The 20,359-nt window shown below is 43.0% G+C and overlaps 1 protein-coding gene across 1 annotated transcript in view; it reads left to right on the top strand.

Moving 5' to 3' along the window:
- The window catches only part of NECAB2 (N-terminal EF-hand calcium binding protein 2), a 208,632-nt gene that overhangs the window by 15,193 nt on the left and 173,080 nt on the right, over positions 1-20,359 (top strand). The window contains exon 2 of the mRNA XM_070953191.1: positions 1,790-1,814. Coding sequence (XP_070809292.1) covers positions 1,790-1,814 — 25 coding nt within the window. The remainder of the gene's footprint in view (positions 1-1,789; positions 1,815-20,359) is intronic.

Here is a 20,359-nt window from a genome sequence, read left to right on the forward strand (position 1 = left end):
TTGCACCAAAGAAGCCTCTCTGGAGGTTTTCAAGAAACGTTTGCGCACCCGTTTGTCCAGGGTGGTATGAAGACCATCCTTAGGCCTTAGGTAAGGGGGTTGGACTAGAAGACTTCCAAGGCCCCTTCCAGCCCTAAGATTCTATGCTTCTTGGCGCTCTCTGAACTTAGTTGTTTTCTTGTAGATGTTTCATTACCCAGTCTAGGTAACATGATCAGTGCACTGCAAGGGGTTAAGATGTTACCAGTTTGGGTAATGAAGTGTCAGCAAGAAAACAAGTAAACTTAGAGAGCACCAAGGACCCCACAGTCTTCCTCCTCCTCCTCCTCCTCCTCTCAAACCTCACTCCCTTCTAGCACTGATGATGTTACCTAGCTGGGTCATGAAACATCTGCAAGAAAACAACCAAGCTCTAAGAACACCCAGGACCGTCGTTGTCCTCCTCCTCCTCCTCCTCCTCCTCCTCCTCCTCCTCCTCCTCCTCCTCCTCCTCCTCCTCCTCCTCCTCCTCCCAAACTCCATTCCCTTTTTTTTTTTTTAAATTTATATGCCACCCTTCTCCGGAGACTCAGGGCGGCTTACAAGGCGTTAAGCAATAGCCTTCATCCTTTTGTATATTTATACAAAGTCAGCTTATTGCCCCCACAATCTGGGTCCTCATTTCACCTACCTTAGAAAGGATGGAAGGCTGAGTCAACCTTGAGCCTTGGAGAGATTCGAACTTGCAGTAATTGCAGGCAGCTGGTGTTAATCACAATGGCTATCAGTCTGCTGAGCCACCAGGCCCTTTCTAGCTGTGATGATATTACCTAGTTTGGACAATGAAACATCTGCAAAAAAACAGCTCAGAGAGCACCAAGGACCCCTCATGTCAACCCTGAGCTACCAATATTCTCCTTTATTGATTCTTTCCCATCGCTACTCATCCCATTAGATGTGGCAGAATAAGCGTATTATCGGTGTTGCGAATCAAGGAGAGTCCTCTGGCAGGGTCGAGGAAATGGGTCCTTTTCTCTTGTGGCCCCTGTCCTTTGGAGATGACTTCCATGGGGATTAGGTTGGCCCCGACACTGCTTGTCTTTTGCAAAACCCTTAAGTCATGGCTGCGATCCTGAGTATGGACATCGGGGGTCATTTAGAGTCTGTAATACGGCTACCTAATTCCTGTTTGTTGGGTTTTTACCCTGGTTGCCAGGGTAAAAGTCCTCAGGTTTTGACTATAACTGAACCTGGCAAGTATGTTCCTAAGGTTGTAAAACAGATCATCACGTGACTGAACCTGATTTTACAACCTTTTGTATGATTGGTGGTAAATTAAGACTACCATATTTCACTTTGTTTCTTCTGTTTTTAATTGCTGTTAGATGCTCAGAATCGGGTGGGTGGGGTGGGGAGAATGTATGGTCATATAAATCAAAATAGACAAATAAATAATAAATTCCCAGCCACTGTCGTTTCTCCATTGTGATTTATAATTTGGTGCAGAATATGGTACCCAACTGAATTGGCTTGTTCAACAAGCTATGATTAGTACAATCGTGGCTTAAAAGCAAAGTGTGAATAAGACCTCCTCTTTCTGCAAAGCCAGATTTTTTTTTTTCCTTGTTTGATTAGGGCTTCACGTGCTGTTTTGGTCTCCAGCCATTAAAGCATGTAAATTAGGATTTGTGGCTTACTATGATATAAGAATCCAACTAGCGGGCTTAATCCATACAAAAACAAGTATTGGTTTGAACTGTAGTGACCAGGCTATAATGAAATAATAAATATATCTCTTTTTTACTTCTAGATCTTCAGACGAGCAGACAAAAATGGTGAGTGACGTCCTTCCTTCCTTCCTTCCTTCCTTCCTTCCTCCCCTCCCTCCCTCTTTCTTTCTTTCTTTTCCTTCCTTCCTTCCTTCCTCCCCTCCCTCTTTCTTTCTTTCTTTCTTTCTTTCTTTCTTTCTTTCTTTTTCTTTTTTTCTTTCTCTCTCTCTCTCTCTCTCTCTCTTTCTCTCTTTCTTTTCCTTCCTTCCTTCCTTCCTTCCTCCCCTCCCCTCCCCTCCCTCCCTCCCTCTTTTTTTCTTTCTTTCTTTCTTTCTTTCTTTCTTTCTTTCTTTCTTTCTTTCTTTCTTTCTTTCTTTTCCTTCCTTCCTTCCTTCCTTCCTTCCTTCCTTCCTTCCTTCCTTCCTTCCTTCCTTCCTTCTCTTCCTTCCTTCTCTTCCTTCTTTCCTTTTGATATTGCATTGCTGAAAAGACAAATGCCTTTTTTTTATTGAGATCCCTACATTTGAAAAAAAGTTGGGTGATTTTGGTGATTGTCACAACAAATGAGGAGAAGGATCCAAAGTTATCACTGTTACACAAGGAACCAATGCAGCCAATTTTCCTTGTGTTGCCTTGTGTGTGTTCTCTCCCGCACACCTTCTCTTTCTCTTTTTTTACTACTACAGTATACCCTCCCGGCATTAACCAAAGCTACCATCCTTCCTAATGGACCCATATTTTGCTGTTTAATTCATGTAGTGGGAGAGCATGAAAATAATTCTAAATGTTGTTTATTTGAGCCTGGGAGCTGCACTTTATTTGTGTAGAGTACAACTTGCTTAGATAATAATTTGGGGGGGGGAAGATTGTGGACTATGGAGAGAGGTTTCTGAGTCTAAGATGAGAGGCAGCTGTAGATTTAAAAAAAGCAAATGAAATGAAAAAGGAAGAAAATGTACACAGCTGGTCCTTACAACCAACATTTTTGTTGCTAAGCAAGACAGTTGTTAAGTGAATTTTGCCCCATTTTATGCCACAGTTGTTAAGGGAATCCCTGCAGTTTTTAAGTTAATAATATGGTTGTTAAAAGGGATGCGGTGGCTCAGTGGCTAAGACACTGAGCTTGTCTATCGAAAGATCGGCAGTTCAGTGGTTCGAATCCCTAGCGCCACGTAACGGGGTGAGCTCCTCCTGTTACTTGTCCCAGCTTCTGCCAACCTAGCAGTTCGAAAGCAGGTAAAAGATGCAAGTAGAAAAATAGGGACCACCTTTGGTGGGAAGGGAACAGCGTTCCGTGAGCCTTTGGCGTTGAGTCATGCCGGCCACATGACCACGGAGACGTCTTCGGACAGCGCTGCCTCTTTGGCTTTGAAACGGAGACGAGCACCGCCCCCTAGAGTTGGGAACGACTAGCACATATGTGTGAGGGGAACCTTTACCTTTACCTTATGGTTGTTAAGTGAATCTGGCTTCCTCATTGGCTTTGCTTATCAGAAGGTTGCAAAATCTGACGAAATGACCCCAGACACTGCAACTGATTAATATGAGTCAGTTGCCAAGTGTCTTGAATTTTGATCATGTGCCCATGGGGATGCTATAATGGTCATAAGTGTGAAAAACATTACTTTTTTTTCAGTGCCTTTGTAACTTCGAACAGCCATTAAACTGTTTGAGGACTTCCTGGACTGTAGTTTATGCTTTCTGCCCTTTTTAATATCAAACAGTTACTATCTTATTTTTCTCTACCCTCAAATAAGTAATTATTATCTTCTAAACTGCACTGGTCAAACTTCAGCTCAAGTCTCAGTCCCAGTTCTCAACCCCAGAGCTTTAGATACTGGTCAGAGGAGAGCAAGAAAGATAAAAGTACTAGAAATAAAGTCTTCAAAAGGAAAGTTGGGAAGAATTTAGGATGTTGACTCCTGCAAAGAAGAGGCTTTTTAGAGGTAGATATGCAAGAAATCTTTAAAAACCTGAAATAGAATCCTACAGTTAAAAAAAAAAAGAACTCAGGATTATTTTAGAAGGGAATATTAGTAGCTCAGAGTTGAAATGAGGTATCCTTGGTGCTTTCTGATCTTGGTGGTTTTCTTGCAGACTTTTCAATCTGCAACCCCAAAGGTGATTTTTTTCAAGAGGCAACTGGACTTCCTGGTTTTTCTTTGAAGAAGTTTCTCTTCTCATCCAAGAAGCTTCTTCAGTTCTGACTGGATGGTGGGGAAGGGAAGGGTTTATATTCCTTGCAGACAGCTGGACATCTGCATTCTTTTAGAGGGTCCTTGAAGCACTAGGAGGTCCTCGGAGTCACCTGAGTTGTGCAAATGGTTCCTGCAATTTTTTCTCTGGAAATCCATTCCTATTCCCACACCATTCCAAGGGTCTCCATCCCAAATTGTATAGCTAAACATCTGTAGAGATTCTCAGTCATCCAGGTCATGGTTGTCCCAAAAGTTGGGACTGTGATGCCTACGCACAGTCATTCATGCGCTCGTCACCTCCCGGATCGACTACTGCAATGCTCTCTTTATGGGGCTGCCCCTGAAAACCACTCGGAGGCTTCAGCTGGTGCAGAATGTGGCCACGCGGGTAGTAATGGGAGTGTCTCGACATTCTCATGTTACACCTCTCCTGCGGGACCTGTATTGGCTACCAGTTGCCCTCCGGGTGAGATTCAAGGTGCTGGTAATCACCTATAAAGCCCTACATGGCTTAGGCCCGGGGTATTTGGCGGACCATCTGCGGCCAGCTACTGCTCCCCATCGCCCGGTGCGTTCTGACAGGGAGGGCCTCCTTGGGGTGCCGTCAGCCAGACAAAGTTGGCTGGCGACCCCTAGAGAGCGGGCCTTCTCTGTGGGCGCACCTACCCTGTGGAATCAGCTCCCCCTGGGCCTCCAGGTGGCCCCTGACCTTTGCTCTTTCTGCCGTGGCCTTCAAACATGGTTATTCCGCCTGGCCGGCTTGGACTGAAGGGGTTTTAGAGGGGATTTTAATGGTCTTTATAGTTTTATTGGGTATTTTTTAAAAATTGAACTTTGTGTGTTTTTATTGTTGTGAGCCGCCCTGAGTCCTTTCAGAGATAGGGCGGCATATAAGTCTAAATAATAAATAAAAGTGCTTTTTCAGGAGGCAACTGGACTTTCTTGGGTTTTTTTTTTCTTTTGAAGACGTTTCACTTCTCATCCAAGAAGCTTCTTCAGCTCTCAGGAAACTTCTTGGATGAGAAGCGAAACATCTTCAAAGAAAAACCAGAAAGTCCAGTTGCCTCTTGAAAAAAGCAGTTTTGGGTCAACCATGACTTGGATGATTGAGAATCTCCATAGACATAATCAATGCTAGAAGGGAGTTGGATGCAAACTGATAACATTACCTACTTTGATAATGAAAGCTCAGAGAGTACCAAGGACCCCACACTGAGTATTTTCTTTAGTATCCCAAAATACAGCTCATACGTTTGTTCGTTTATACCCTCAGTTTCCTCCTAGGATTTTAGCTCATTCAGAAACGACGCATGTCAGTCTGAAATTCGTAGATTCAGACTGAATGTCAGGACGAATTTCCTAACAGTATGAACAGTTTGATAATGCTTCAGAAATGCTTTGCAGGAAAGATGTTTTGTGTTCTGATCTAGACCTCCTGAGTCAGTAAAACACACGGGTAGTCACAAAAAACTGTTTTATTTTAACAGCTGTGAATTCTGTTCATTCACAGATGAGTCCCAAATAGTTGTAAAAACTCCTTCGGGATAAGGCTGATAATCACCCACCTTTATCTCCCTTGACACGCTGCCAAAGACCGAATTGGCAAAGCCACACGGAGTCCAGAATCAAACAGAGCTTCAGGCTTTAAACTGCACAGAATTAACAACGTTGCTTCCTGCAAAGGCCCTGTGCCTTTGCTCCTCTTTTAAGTCTTATGGGAGGGGCCAATCATCTGCAAGCCCTACTCCCGAGTCGTCCCTTTTATTTTAACTGTTCTTGCCTTCTGACATCTCTGTGCATGCGTGCACTGGAAACAGGCTCCCCTGTTCCTCTGCCTCGCTGAGGTCTGACTCTGGAGGCTCCAGAGGCAGCACGTACCTCCCAGATGGCCCCATCTCTGCCTCCAATGCAGAGCCCTCATCTGAGCCTTCCCCAGACTCCAGGACTGGCTCATAGTCCTCCCCAGCCTCCTCACTGTCCAACTCCACTGCCAGCTCTGCAGGCTGCTGGCGGACCATAACATAGCAGTTCGAAAGCATGCAAATGTGAGTAGATAAATAGGTACCACTTTGGTGGGAAGGTAGCAGCATTCCATGCACCTCAGTGTATAATCATGCTGGCCACATGACCAAGGAAATTGTCTTCGGACAATGCTAACCTCCTCGGCTAAGAAACAAGGACAGGGGAAACCTTTACCTTTAACTTATTTCTAGAGAAACAATGCAGCATTAATTTTTTTGTCATTTTTATATTAAGTTTTACTATAAGATAAAAATACAAAAAAAGTTAGAGAACTAAAAGAGGGAAAGAGAAAAGTGGCAAGAGAGAGAGAGAGAATAAAAAACTGACTTTCTTCAGTATAGTAAAATACAAAAATAATATAACCTTTTGTTTTACATTTCATAACTATTTCAAGCTATTTCTGTAATTACAAAATTGGTTCTATTCATCAACATCTAAAATCAAAGTCTTTTTTTTTTTTTTTAGTTTCGAGCAGTTTCAGCAGTGGTTTCCAAGCAGAAAACAAAGATAGATAATTTCTTCTCTTTGATTAAAACAGTTTCACCATCTCCACCAACTCCAAACCCCCACCCCCACAAAAAACAAAAGAAAAGAAAAAAATGCAGGATTAGAAACTAAACTGTGCATATATCAGTAGTTTACCCAGGTAATAGCAATAGCACTTAGATTTATATACCACTTCACAGTGCTTTACAGCCCTCTCTAAGCGGTTTACAGAGTCAGTCTATCTGCCCCCAACAATCTGGGTCCTCATTTTACCCACCTTGGAAGGACGGAAGGCTGAGTCAACGTTGAGTCTGTCAGGGTTGAACTGCTGGCAGTGGGCAGAGTCAGCCTGCAATACTGCATTCTAACCACAGTAGCACTATAGGAGGGAGGGAGGGAGGGAGGGAGGGAGGGAGGGAGGGAGGAAGGAAGAAAGAAAGATAGCAATAGCATTTTTATATACCGCTTCACAGTGCTTTACAGCTCTCTCTAAGCGGTTTACAGAGTCAGTCTATCTGCCCCCAACAATCTGGGTCCTCATTTTATCGACCTCGGAAGGATGGAAGGCTGAGTCAATCTTGAGCCGGTCAGGATTGAACTGCTGGCAGTCAGCAGAGTCAGCCTGCAATACTGCATTCTAACCGCTGCGCCACCATGCAGAAATTATTGTGTATTGTCACTATTACAATTAAAGAGGGAGAATTAAGCTGCAAGTTAATAGCACTTTAGAGTGTTGAATTCAGTCCTAACAGCCCCAAGGGGGGAAAAATAAAGAATGTGTGAACATGTTGTAACAGCAAACCACTTGTAGTTGAGGACATTTTGCCAAAGGAAATATACAGCTTTCCAATTATGCAACCACGGACACAGCTGTGATTTATTCGTAAATGTAAAAGAAAGAGAGGAAGTTTCTTATATGCATTTATGCAATGATTGCTTTTCCTTATCTGGGTTTCTTGGAAACTGTCCACTTTGAATTATTTAGAGTAGTGATTTTCTAACTTGGCAACTTTAACTTCAAGTCCCAAAATTCCCCAGCCAACACATCTTAAAAGTGCCAAGTTTGAAAAACACTGGTTTAGAGCAAATTCATCATCAATCCATTCCTAGCTCCATCAACAGAGGGACTTTCTGGAGTTGACTGGTGTTCTGTCCCCGTCTCACACAGGCACTCAAACAGATAGCCAGGGGTTAAATAAAACTGGCAGACAACAAATTCTTTCGATAAGAGGATTGGCAGCAACCCAGTAGCTGCTTGCCAAAAACTTTACTCATAAAGGGAGGGGTTGTTCCTTCGTCAGATAAACCCAAACAAGATGCACACAGTTCAAGAATTGTCAAGTCCAGTCCGTATTAAATCCAAGGCAGATAACGTTGTTTCAAAGAAACAATGTGACTCGTTAGTAGTTTAGTTTTGTCCATCACAGAGTCTGAATGGATACCTCACCCCCTTTTATCCCCTGTGGGGTGTGATCCAGTGACTCAGCTTAATCTCTGGCATGCCTCCTTTTCTGCTGCGTGCGCCTGTCTCTCCGACGCTGGCGTGGATCCAGCCAAGACTTATCTCTGTCACTGTCTGACTGCGAGGAGATACCTGGCTCCTGGCCAATCTCTTCTCCTTCGGGAAACACCTGAGGCATTGCCAGAGAGGAGGGTCCTGGAGAGGGAGGCCTGGCCAACTCCTCTCCTTCATGTTCAGAGCCTTCTCCCTCCGATAAGTCGGGCTCGGGGGTCGGAGTCACAACAACTGGAGTCTCGAGCAATAAATTATTTGAACTGTAATGTAACATATAATCCTGAATGATACTTTGCACCTGATATTAAAGTGATCAATTAAAATTTAATACTAAATTGGTGCTAGACAGTGGTGGGTTGCTACCGGTTCTCCCCGGTTCTTGCGAGCCAGTAGTGGAAATTTTGAGTCGTTCGGAGAACTGGTAAATACCACCTCTGCCTGGCCCCACCTCTGCCTGGCCCCACCCCCAATCTATTTGCTGCCTCCCGAGTCCTGATCGGCTAGAAGGAAAAAAATCAAGGCTCACTTGACAAAGAGAAGAAAAAAAAAAACAAGACACCATAGCTTTAAATTGAGAAGCCAAGAAGCCTCCCAACTGATCGGCTAGAACCGATCCGCTCCTTGTAAACCTCTCGGTGGTGGTAGATTGGCAATTGAGGCCAAGCTGCCTGAAAGTGGTTTCTGATGCTCTCGGTGGTGGCAGAGCAGCAAAAATCTTTTTTAAACTCTTGCCGCGGTGCTTCAAAGGGCTGCCCTACAGCTGATCAGTGGTAAAAGGCAGTGTGGTGGTAGACCAGTGAGCTCCAAAAACAAATGGGTAGACTGGTGCGCTCCAAAAACATATAGGTAGACTGGTACGGCTCTGCAAGCAGTTAAAAGCCTGGTAGACCAGTACCTCTGCTAAATCCTAAAGAATTGTTTGGTCACAGTGACTCTGAGATAATCGAACAGACAATGGCTGAAAGCCAGATCTGCTAGAGATGTTTTTCTCAGGCCGACTGAGTTGAAACTGGGCCTGAGAGGAAGGAACAAGGGGCGTGGTCAAAAAACTGTGACTCTGTTCTGTCCCAGCTACGGGTCCCAAGAAGTGTAGCACACACACCCTTCCAAAAACTCTGTTTATTACAAACAGACCCCTTTCAAAATGCAGGCTTTAACCACAAATGTCCTTATCAGCCTGCAATGAATTACAGGGATTAAACAAAGTCCGACAAGGGTTGGCAATCAGCCCAGAAACCAAGTTGTAACAAAAAAACTCACTCTCAAAATCCTCTGCATAGGACCAAACGTTGTTTCCAGCAACGTTTGCTATCTGTGTGCGAACTTAAATAAGGGAGTGGGAGTGGCCAATTAACCCCTAAGGAAGTGGCCAATTAACCCCAAGCCTTACTCTCGAGGAGACCTCCTCCTGAGTAGCCACTCCTTTGGCAGCCCTGCGTGCTCGAGCATTGAGAAGAGGCTCCTCCACTGCACTCTCTTCGCTTGAGGGAGCCTCTGGAGGTTCTGAAGGCCCTGGCTGAGTCTCTGCCTCTGGCACCACATCCTCTTCAGCCTCCTCGCTGTCCGACTCGAGCGCCGGCTGCACAGGCTGCTGGCGTGACACCACACCAGCCTCCTCGTCATCGGGGTCAGCCACAATCTGCGCAGGCCACTGGCGGGCCACAACAGACTCCCCTTGACGTGAGTGACATTGAGTTGACCACGCCCTCCTAGTTACATCAAACCACGCCCACAAAATAAGCCACGCCCACAGAACCGGTAGTAAAAAAATGTAGAATCCACCCCTGGTGCTAGATAAGGATAAATGGAATTTAAGAAGTGTTGAACTTGGACCACTTGTGGGAACATAATGATTCTAAGCTGGTGACACACTTAACCCTGCATCCCCAGCTTTGTGCTCTTCTCCTATACTCTCCTACACTTTTTTTGTTTTTTGTTTTTTGTTTTTGTTTGTTTGTTATCCTACTTGATAGGGACTGTTATTGATAATTTGTATTGTATATTTACAGAGCTGGGTAAAATGGCTTTTTGATCACTAAATGGATGGCTATAAGTTAAGGACTATGTGTCCACATTTGAATTCAGGAGGCACCACTGTATGGAGGTGACAAGAGAGTATGACCACAAACTTAATGAAAACTGCATTCAAAGATTTGCCAATGGCCCATGAGACTCATCTTTAAAACTCCAATTGGACTTTGTTGTTGTTAGTTGCGAAGTCGTGTCCGACCCATTGTGACCCCATGGACAATGTTCCTCCAGGCCTTCCTGTCCTCTACCATTCTCTGGAGTCCATTTAAGCTCACACCGACTTCTTCAGTGACTCCATCCAGCCACCTCGTTCTCTGCCGTCCCCTTCTTTTTTTGCCCTCAGTCTTTCCCAGCATTAGGCTCTTCCCCAGGGAGTCCTTCCTTCTCATTAAGTGGCCAAAGCATTTGAGTTTCCTCTTCAGGATCTGGCCTTCTAAAGAGCAGTCAGGGTTGATCTCTAGGACTGACCGGTTGGATCGCCTTGCAGTCCAAGGGACTTGCAGGAGCTTCTCTGGCACCAGAATTCAAAGGCCTCAATTCTTTGGCATTCAGCTTTTCTTATAGTCCAACTTTCACAGCCATGCATTGCAACTGGGAAAACCATTGCCTTGACAATACGCACTTTTGTTGGCAGGCTGATGTCTCTGCTTTTTACTATGCTGTCTAGATTTGCCATAGTTTTCCTCCCCAGGAGCAAGCGTCTTTTAATTTCTGGGCTGCAGTCCCCATCTGCGGTGATCTTGGGGCCCAGGAAAATAAAATCTGTCACTACCTCCATTTCTTCCCCATCTATTTGCCAGGAATTGAGAGGGCTGGATGCCATAATCTTAGTTTTCTTAATGTTGAGTTTCAAACCAACTTTTGCACTTTCCTTCTTCACCCACATCAAGAGGCTCTTTAGTTATAATTAGAGACTAATTATACTGGTGATTTTTCTTCTCTCATTACATATCAGCCCAGTTATTTAGATCAGTGGTGAAAAAGTTGAGCGAAAGATCTCTTGAGTTTCTAAGGCTCATAGAACATAATTCCTAGGCAGGTATGTTCATTTTCCAATCTGAGGTTATTTAAAATTGTAAAAAAAATTAAGGGGTGGCACAGTGGCTGAGTGGTTAAAACACTGAGCTTGTCAATTGAAAAGTCGGCAGTTCAGGTTCGAGACCCGAGTGCCACGTGACAGGGTGAGCTCCTGTCCTTGCCTCACCTCCTTCCCACCTAGCAGTTTGAAAGCATGCAAATGCGAGTAGATTAATAGGTACCACTTTGGTGGAGTGGAAACAGCCCTCCCTGATGTCACGCTGGACACATGTCCACAGAAGTGTCTTCGGACAGCGCTGGCTGAATGGCCTTGAAATGGAAAAGAGCAGCGCCCCGTATGCTTGGCAATGATTAGTGGAGTAAAATCCACAGGGACTTCTATACCTTTACCTCCTCTGGGTTTCTAAGGCTTATAGAACGATAATTCCTAGGCAGGTGTGTTTGTTTTCCACTCTCAGTGTCAGGTTTCGATGTCATCTCAAATACATTGCACTCCCAAACAATTAATCTTTGCTGAAATATTCCATTTATTGAGTACAACAGATCTGGCACTGACTTCGTCGTAGCCGATACTAACCCTCTGACCCCCAAACCCTTCCCTTTCCGTTCCCCAATTCTCATCTCCTCATTGGCCATCTTCCAAGTCAGTCTCCCCAGCTTCTGACCTCAGCCCACAGGAATGTCCCCCTCCCATCCCATCTCCTAGGGGATATCTACAGAGAAAATAAGTAGGTGAAAAGTCAAGCCTCATCTCCTCCTTTTTATGGCAGCATCAGAATGCTGATGCTCAGGTTATTTAAAACAAGATCGTAAAAATATCATACCTCTTTTGCCAAGCGGTTTGTTATTGCCTGTTTTAATGACCGACGTTGATCTCCGTCTGGGTTTTAATGGTATGCATTTTGGTTTGGGTTTTAAACTAGGCATTTTTTTAAAAAAATGAGGATTGTAAACTAATTTAAGTGCTGGCAGAGACAAAAATGCAGGGCAGATATATTGAACCATAAATGAGTAAACAATCCAGGGTCTGTTGACATGTCATACGGGTTCTACCTGGTGACGTCTAAAAATGACAATTTGCACCAACAAATTAGGGCTCCATTAACCAATCAAAGGGTGAAGTGTGAAAACATTGCCAGGCACTTAAAAGCTTTTTACATGTTGTGCGTGCCAGGAACACACAACAAAGTTAAACGCCTGAAACCCAGTCCCAGTGGATTTGGAGCACAACCAGCCATGACTGAATGGCTTCAGTTTGCGATTGTTGGGCTGCTCGAAATTAAAATGGGTTTTGCAGAGTTAGCCTTGTGTTAGACATATAATGCATTAATCCTTGATAAACTTTTACTGCTTAAGAGCCACCGTTGAGAAGGTTGAAAGATTGATCGTTGGTCATTTGCAAATTTGACTCTGCTATCTGGAGGTGGAGGATGGGGACCTACAATTACATTTTGCCCCAATGTCATATTGTTTGGGGCAAATTCTCATTCATTCGAAATGTCAGCATTCCAGAAAAACCCTCAACTCCAAGTAAAGACTCTGAAGCAAGCATTTTTCAAAGTTCTATTTACTAGAATAGGTAAACTGGCATATCTGGGAAAACCCGAATCTGAGAGGTCTGGGTTTTCCCTCAGTAAATCAACACCTCAAAAACCATCCCCTCACTCCTCAGACGATCACAGGCTCCAATCACCGTCCATCCCATTTTGAGACCTCATTCCGACCACTCCTTCTCCAGATGCAGGATCGGATGGGCATGATGGAGGGGACGGCAGACAACGAGGTGGCTGGATGGAGTCACTGAAGCAGTCGGCAGGAGCTTAAATGGTCTCTGGGGGATGGTAGAGGACAGGAAGGCCTAGAGCAGTGGTGGGTTTCAAAAAAATTTACTACCGGTTCTGTGGGTGTGACTTGGTGGGCATGGCATGGCTTGGTGGGCATGGCAGGGGAAGGATACAGTAAAATTTCCATTCATTGATCTGAAGACATCCCTGTGTGGAGATGCAGGGTTTAGAGCCATTCTTTAAAAAATGTGGTGGGCACCATGAAAAGTATCTGTAGATACTTTGATTCTCACCAAATGTATCTGTAGATACTTCAATTCTCACCAAAAGTATCTGTAGATATTTTGGTTGTCACCAAAAGTATCTGTAGATACTTTGATTCTCACCAAAAGTATCTGTAGATACTTTGATTCTCACCACCAAAAGTATCTGTAGATACTTTGATTCTCACCACCAAAAGTATCTGTAGATACTTTGATTCTCACCAAACGTATCTGTAGATATTTTGGTTGTCACCAAAAGTATCTGTAGATACTTTGATTCTCACCAAAAGTATCTTTAGATATTTTGATTGTTACAGTACCATCATAAGGTTCTCTTATTGGCATTCTCTTCTACTTCTATTGCAAATTCTATTCTGGATCAGTTTCCTATTAATATAGAATATCTTCCAATCCGCATATATCCACAGGATAGCAGGGAGTTATACATAATAACCTAAGCCTACATATTGCAAGAAAGCCAGAATAGTTTATGCTCTCTTGATTCTTAAAGCTGCCCTATAAAAGCCTCAGGTATTTTAATTAACAAATCAAATACATGTAATAAAATAGGTGCTTTGGGGTTATTGTTTTTTTTTTTTTTAAACCAGAAGAGGATTAAGATCCCAACATTCTGAAAGCAAAAATGTAAACAAAAAGTAATTATTGTAATCCCCATTAGACTGAGGCTATGAATGTGGATTTATGTATCTACAAAAATCTCCTCCAGGTGTTTTTGAGCAAGTCTATTTTGGTACTTGCTAATTATCATGGAAATAGAGATGACTGATTTTATTAATTTTGCTAGAGGTAGAAATGTAACGCACAACTGGGCCAGTTCTTCGCAGAACCCGAAATGAACAAAACTGCCATCCATCTACTGCACAGCTGGCCAAATTGAAGATGTGCAGTGATTCCCGGCATGTGACAATCGATAAAATCTGGCTGGATCTGATTTTAAGCAGCTCTACAATGAAGCAGCAAAAAACCCCAAATACCCAGATTGCTAATGAATTCAAAGGCTTAAAAATAGCCAGGAACAAATCAGCTATTGTCATACTTCATGCTAAGTATACTTTCATACTTTCCTTTACTCTAAGAGTTTGCCTAAGCTGAGTTCACACTGTACAACAGGAGACTGACTGACAATTCACATCCATATTCTCAGTGCATATTTTGTGATCCCAGAATTATCTCTGGAGTAGGCAGAGCTGGTTATGGTGTAGGAAAGAGGTGAAGAGGGTGACGATTACAAAACTGGGTATCTTAAGCCTTGTCAGATTTGGCCGTGTTTCAGCTTGTCCTTGCTTCTCACCAAGTTCCTTTGGCTTCTTGGCCTTCAGACCTTTGAGGAACTCAAAGCTGATCTTGTGAAAAGCATGAGAGAGCAATTAAGGGAGGAAGGAAGGGAGGGAGGGAGGAAGGAAGGGAGGACTTGGAGAAGAGAGTGTCGCTTCTTTCTATTTTAGGGCAGATTAATCTCTTCTCCAAGTTGTCCCCATGGCTCGCTCCTTCCTTCCTTCCTTCCTTCCTTCCTTCCTTCCTTCCTTCCTTCCTTCCTTCCTTTCCTTCCTTCCTTCCTCTTTTGTCTCTTCTCCTACCCTCCCTTCTTCTATTCTCCTGCCTCCCTCCCTTCTTCTTTCTTTCCTTCTACTCTTCCCTCCCTCCCTCCCTCCCTTTCTTCCTCTTTTGTCTCTTCTACCCTCCCTTCTTCTATTCTCTTCCCTCCTTTCTGCTTTCTTTCCTTTTACTCTTCTCTCCCTCCCTCCCTCCCTCCCTCCCTTTCTTCCTCTTTTGTCTCTCCTATCCTCCCTTCTTCTATTCTCCTCCCTCCTTTCTGCTTTCTTTCCTTTTACTCTTCCTTCCTTCCCTCCCACCCTCCCTTCCTCTCATCCTTTTAAAGGGTCAACTCTAAATCCCTTTACAAGTTCGGAATCATGCAAGTCCAGACAATCTACAGACAATTTATGCCCATTGTTGAATTTGACTCTTCTATAGGGCATATTGAACAGGGGGTTGGATTAGAAGACCTCTAAGGTCCCTCCCAATCCTATTATCCTATGTTTTATATGAGAGGCTAAGAAAGAGCTCCTCCAGCCTAGGATTTTTCCAACTGGATTCCATGAAAAACTGAGGAATAAAAAAAAAAAATCACACGAATGAAACCTATTTTTTAAATCAGTAGAGCAGTGTTTCACAACCTTGGCAACTTAAAGTTGGGTGAACCTCAACTCCCCAAATTCTCCAGCCAGTATGAATTCTGGGAATTGAACTCCACACATCTTTAAGTTGCTATGGTTGAGAAATTCTGCTCTACATCTTCATTTTTTAAAAAATTCTTAGTCATTTATTTAAAACAGTAACAGGTTCCATGGCCTGAAAAACACGGAATCTTTCATCTAACTGTTAGAGGGGGAAATAAAGATAAGTGGTTGACTGAAGGTTCTAGATAAAGAAAATGGTTTTATTTTATTCTCCACTAACATACATTTGTCAGCACTTCAACCTGCATTTACTCTAGTGCTGACATAAGAAGGAGAAGCGAAGGAGTCTGGAAAGGGACGTTTGACTTTTCACCTACTTATTTTCCCTGGAGATAATATCCCCTAGGAGATGGGATGGGGAGGGGGAAATTCCTTTGAGCTGGAGTAGATTAGGGGTAGAATGACTTGGAAGATGGTCAATGAGTGCAGGGGAGTGGGGAACGGAAAGGGAAGGTTTTGGGGCTGGAAGTTAGTGTTGGCTTCGATTGGAGTAGGGTTAGAATGTCGTGCTTAATAAATAGGAGTTTTTCTTCAAAGACTTTGTTTGAAATGCAATTTATTTGAGATGACCTCGAAACTTGACAACATTCTTGTTAGTGGAAGTGTTTTCTGAAGTATGGGAGCCGAACTGAAACAGGCAGGTGAAATAATTTCATTGGCAATCATGACTGGTTCTTTTTGTGTTAAAAACTTCGGTGTTCCAATACAAAGTGACCTTCACATAAAAAATGGCCCCATACGCCCATCAAGGGCAGAAATTTAAATAGGAAGACGATGCATATTTTAAAATGTATATTAAAAAGACATGATAGATCAACCTTAGAGATACCTTTTTATGGTAATTATGTTTCAAAAAAGATTGGATTCTCAGAAAAAAACTTGAAAAGATATATTACTCATGTGCTAAAAACATCCGTGGGATGTTTTGGCATTGATTTAAGTTCGAAATAAGTACCACTCCCTGTGTATGGACTCACTGGAGAAGAGCCTAATGCTGGGAAAGATTGAGGGCAGAAGAAGAAGGGGACGGCAGAGAACGAGGTGGCTGGATCAGGGGTGGGTTCTAAAGATTTTTACTACCGGTTCTGTGGGCGTGGCTTATTTTGTGGGCGTGGCTAGGTGGGGTGGTGGTAATGTGACTGGGTGGGTGTGGCCAACTTTTTTTTTTTTTTACTTTTAAAAGCATTTTTTCTACAACCTTAAGAGGTTGCAGAAAAAAATGCTTTTAAAAGCCTCTGACGATCAGGCAACTCAGCTGGGATCGCCAGAGGCTTTTAAAGGCATTTTTTTTCCTGCAACCTCTTCAGATGAAGAGGTTGTAGAAAAAATGCTTTTAAAAGCCTCTGGCGATCCCAGCTGAGCCGCGCGATCATCAGAGGCTTTTTTTTTAAAGTTTTAAATGCATTATTTCTGCCGAAGAGGTTGTAGAAAAAAATACTTTTAAAAGTTAAAAAAAAAAAAGGCCTCTGATGAGGTGGGCGGGGTAAACGAGCTGTGACTGGGCCGGGGACCGGTTCAGGAGCGTGGCCAGCCAATGTTATTACCGGTTCTCCGAACTACTACAAATGTTTACTACCGGTTCTTGCAAACCGGTGCGAACCGGGAGCAACCCACCACTGGGCTGGATGGAGTCACTGAAGCAGTCAGCGTGAGCTTAAATGGACTCCGGAGGATGGTAGAGGACAGGAAGGCCTGGAGGAATGTTGTCCATGGGGTTGCGATGGGTCGGACATGACTTCACAACTAACAACAACAATCCTGTATATGGTCCATTTTCTTCTTTCCATTTCCAGAACGATTGTGTGAAAGCATTTATTAGTAGCTTGGAATTTACAGTTTAGGGCTTAATGTATTAGATGAACTGATCCAATTGAAGTTCAAGCAAAATCTGCTTTTAGCACAGCGTATGATCTCAGCCAAAAAAAAATGTCGAATTTTCAAAAGCCATTAGATAAATCTTTTGTGAGGGGAACTTAGAATTCAGCATTTTGTTCCAGGCATTCGAGTCAAAAGTATAGCATAGTTATTATTAAAAATATTTTTAAAAGGGCAATTAAGACTCAATATGAAAAACAGTCTTCTCATTCCACTTGAGGCTAACTAGCAGAAATTATTTTAATAAAAGAACATGGGTAATTGTAGCCATAGAGACAGGCCATATCTACCAGATCGGGCTTTGCTCCGTTTCTTCATTTCCAACCTTAAGCTCCACTGTTGCCTTTGCTTTTAAACACAATTTTTAAAGATGTGCATAAAAATGTATTTTTGTGCATATATATATATATATTTCTCTTAGGATATGCCTTTAGCAAATGATCGATATACCCTTGTCAATAATTCTCTTCCACAGCTGTATTTTTGTGCTCCCCTTAGAAAGATACCTTTATTTACGTTTTTGGGTTGCATTACAAAATTCAGTAAAATATACTGATAAACATATAGTTGCATTCTGAGTTCAGTTCAGATACTCTTCAATTTACGACCACAATTGAATCCAAAGTTTCTTTTTTTAAAAAAATGAGTTTTATTAAAAAAAAATTCTTTTATCATACATATTTTATGAACAGAGTGTTGACTGGGTCACATCTTATACATAATCATAATCAAAATCATAATTATAATACTTCTTAATCTTTCCATTTTTTCCAATATTCATCTCTTTTGTGTAATCCTTTATCACAATTTTTTCATTTTTCTCCATATCTTATTATTCCAACTTCTGCCATATTAATTTTTCCCCCCATTATTTTTTATCATTTTCAATTTTATATTCGAATAACATCACTTTGCGCCTTATATTTCTTCTCAATTACAATTGCTCCAGTTGTTTATCATCTTTCTTCATTTCCAGAAGGGTCTCTCTAATTCCTTTTTCTCATTCATTAACAATAATACATTCATCTTAATTTACATTATTATCAAAATTAATAATATTATATATTATTATTTATATTATTATTAATGATATAAACGGTATATGAGTAATTCTAAATCTGTTTTTAAATATGGGGATGTTTTAATTCGTCTCGGGCCTAATTATAATTATGTTATAATTATATAATGATATATAATGATAATATAATTAATGATATCTAGAGGTGATTAATGATATCTGTTAATGATGTCTAGAGGTTCTCCTGATTCTCTCTTGGCGTCAGCCCCCCCACCAAGAATCCAGAAAGACAGGTGCATTTACTTCTGAGAATAGGTGGTCCTTGATTTATGACCACAATTGAGCCCAAAATTTCTATTTTTAAGCAAGACAGTTGTGAGTTTTATCCAGGGGTGAAGTTCTGACAGGTTCTGGAGAACCGGTAGCGGAAATTTTGAGTAGTTCAGAGAACCGGCAAATACTGCCTCTGGCTGGTTCCAGAGTGGGGTGGGAATGGAGATTTTGCAGTATCCTTTCCCTGGAGTGGGGAGGGAATGGGGATTTTGCAGTATCCTTCCCCCAGGAGTGGGGTGGGAATGGGGATTTTGCAGTATCCTTCTCTTGGAGTGGGGTGGGAATGGAGATTTTGCAGTATTCTTCCCCTGGAGTGGGGTGGGAATGGGGATTTTGCAGTATCCTTCCCCTGGAGTGGGATGGGAATGGAGATTTTGCAGTATCCTTTCCCTGGAGTGGGGTGGGAATGGGGATTTTGCAGTATCCTTCCCCTGGAGTGGGGTTGGAATGGGGATTTTGCACTATCCTTCCCCTGGAGTGGGGTGGGAATGGGGGTTTTGCAGTATCCTTCCCCTGGAGTGGGGTGCGAATGGGGATTTTGCAGTATCCTTCCCCTGGAGTGGGTGGGAATGGAGCTTTTGCAGTATCCTTCTCTTGGAGTGGGGAGGGAATGGGGATTTTGCAGTATCCTTTCCTGGAGTGGGTGGGAATGGAGATTTTGCAGTATCCTTCCCCTGGAGTGGGTGGGAATGGAGATTTTGCAATATCCTTCCCCTGGAGTGGGGTGGGAATGGGGATTTTGCAGTATCCTTCCCCTGAAGTGGGGTGGGAATGGGGGTTTTGCAGTATCCTTCCCCTGGAGTGGGGTGCGAATGGGGATTTTGCAGTATCCTTCCCCTGGAGTGGGTGGGAATGGAGCTTTTGCAGTATCCTTCTCTTGGAGTGGGGAGGGAATGGGGATTTTGCAGTATCCTTTCCTGGAGTGGGGTGGGAATGGGGATTTTGCAGTATCCTTCCCCTGGAGTGGGGTGGGAATGGGGATTTTGCAGTATCCTTCCCCTGGAGTGGGGTGGGAATGGGGGTTTTGCAGTATCCTTCCCCTGCCATGCCCACCAAGCCACGCCCACCAAGCCACACCATGCCCACAGAACCAGTAGTAAAAAAAAAAAATTGGATTTCACCACTGGTTTTACCTCATTTTAAAACCTTTCTTGCCACGGTTTTTAAGCTAATCCCTGAAATAGTTAAGTTAGTCATGTGAATGTTAAGTGAGCCTTCGCTTGTCAGAAGGTTGCAAACATTGATCCCATGATCCCGGGACACTGCAACCGTCATAAATACATGCCAGTTTCTGAGCATCTAAATTTTGATCTGGTGACCCTGAGGATGTTGTAACAGTTTGTTAGCATGGGAGACAATCATAAGTGACTTTTTTCAGTGCCATTGTGACTTCGAATGGTTATTGAACAAATTATTTGTAAGTCTAGGATAGCTGTAGTTTCCTCATCTATAGACAGAAATTTTGCCAAACGGAAGCAGACTCCTTGCACGATTAATATATATAAAGGTAAAGGTTCCCCTCGCACATATGTGCTAGTCGTTCCCGACTCTAGGGGGCGGTGCTCATCTCCGTTTCAAAGCCAAAGAGCCAGCGCTGTCCGAAGACGTCTCCGTGGTCATGTGGCAGGCATGACTCAACGCCAAAGGTGCACGGAACGCTATTACCTTCCCACCAAAGATGGTCCCTATTTTTCTACTTGCATTTTTTACCTGCTTTCGAACTGCTAGGTTGGCAGAAGCTTTGACAATTAACGGGAGCTCACTCCATTATGCAGCACTAGGGATT

This window comes from Pituophis catenifer, unplaced genomic scaffold, assembly GCF_029215685.1.
Source record: "Pituophis catenifer annectens isolate HBS135680 unplaced genomic scaffold, rPitCat1.0.hap2 SCAF_13, whole genome shotgun sequence".
Classification (NCBI taxonomy): Eukaryota; Metazoa; Chordata; class Lepidosauria; order Squamata; family Colubridae; genus Pituophis; species Pituophis catenifer.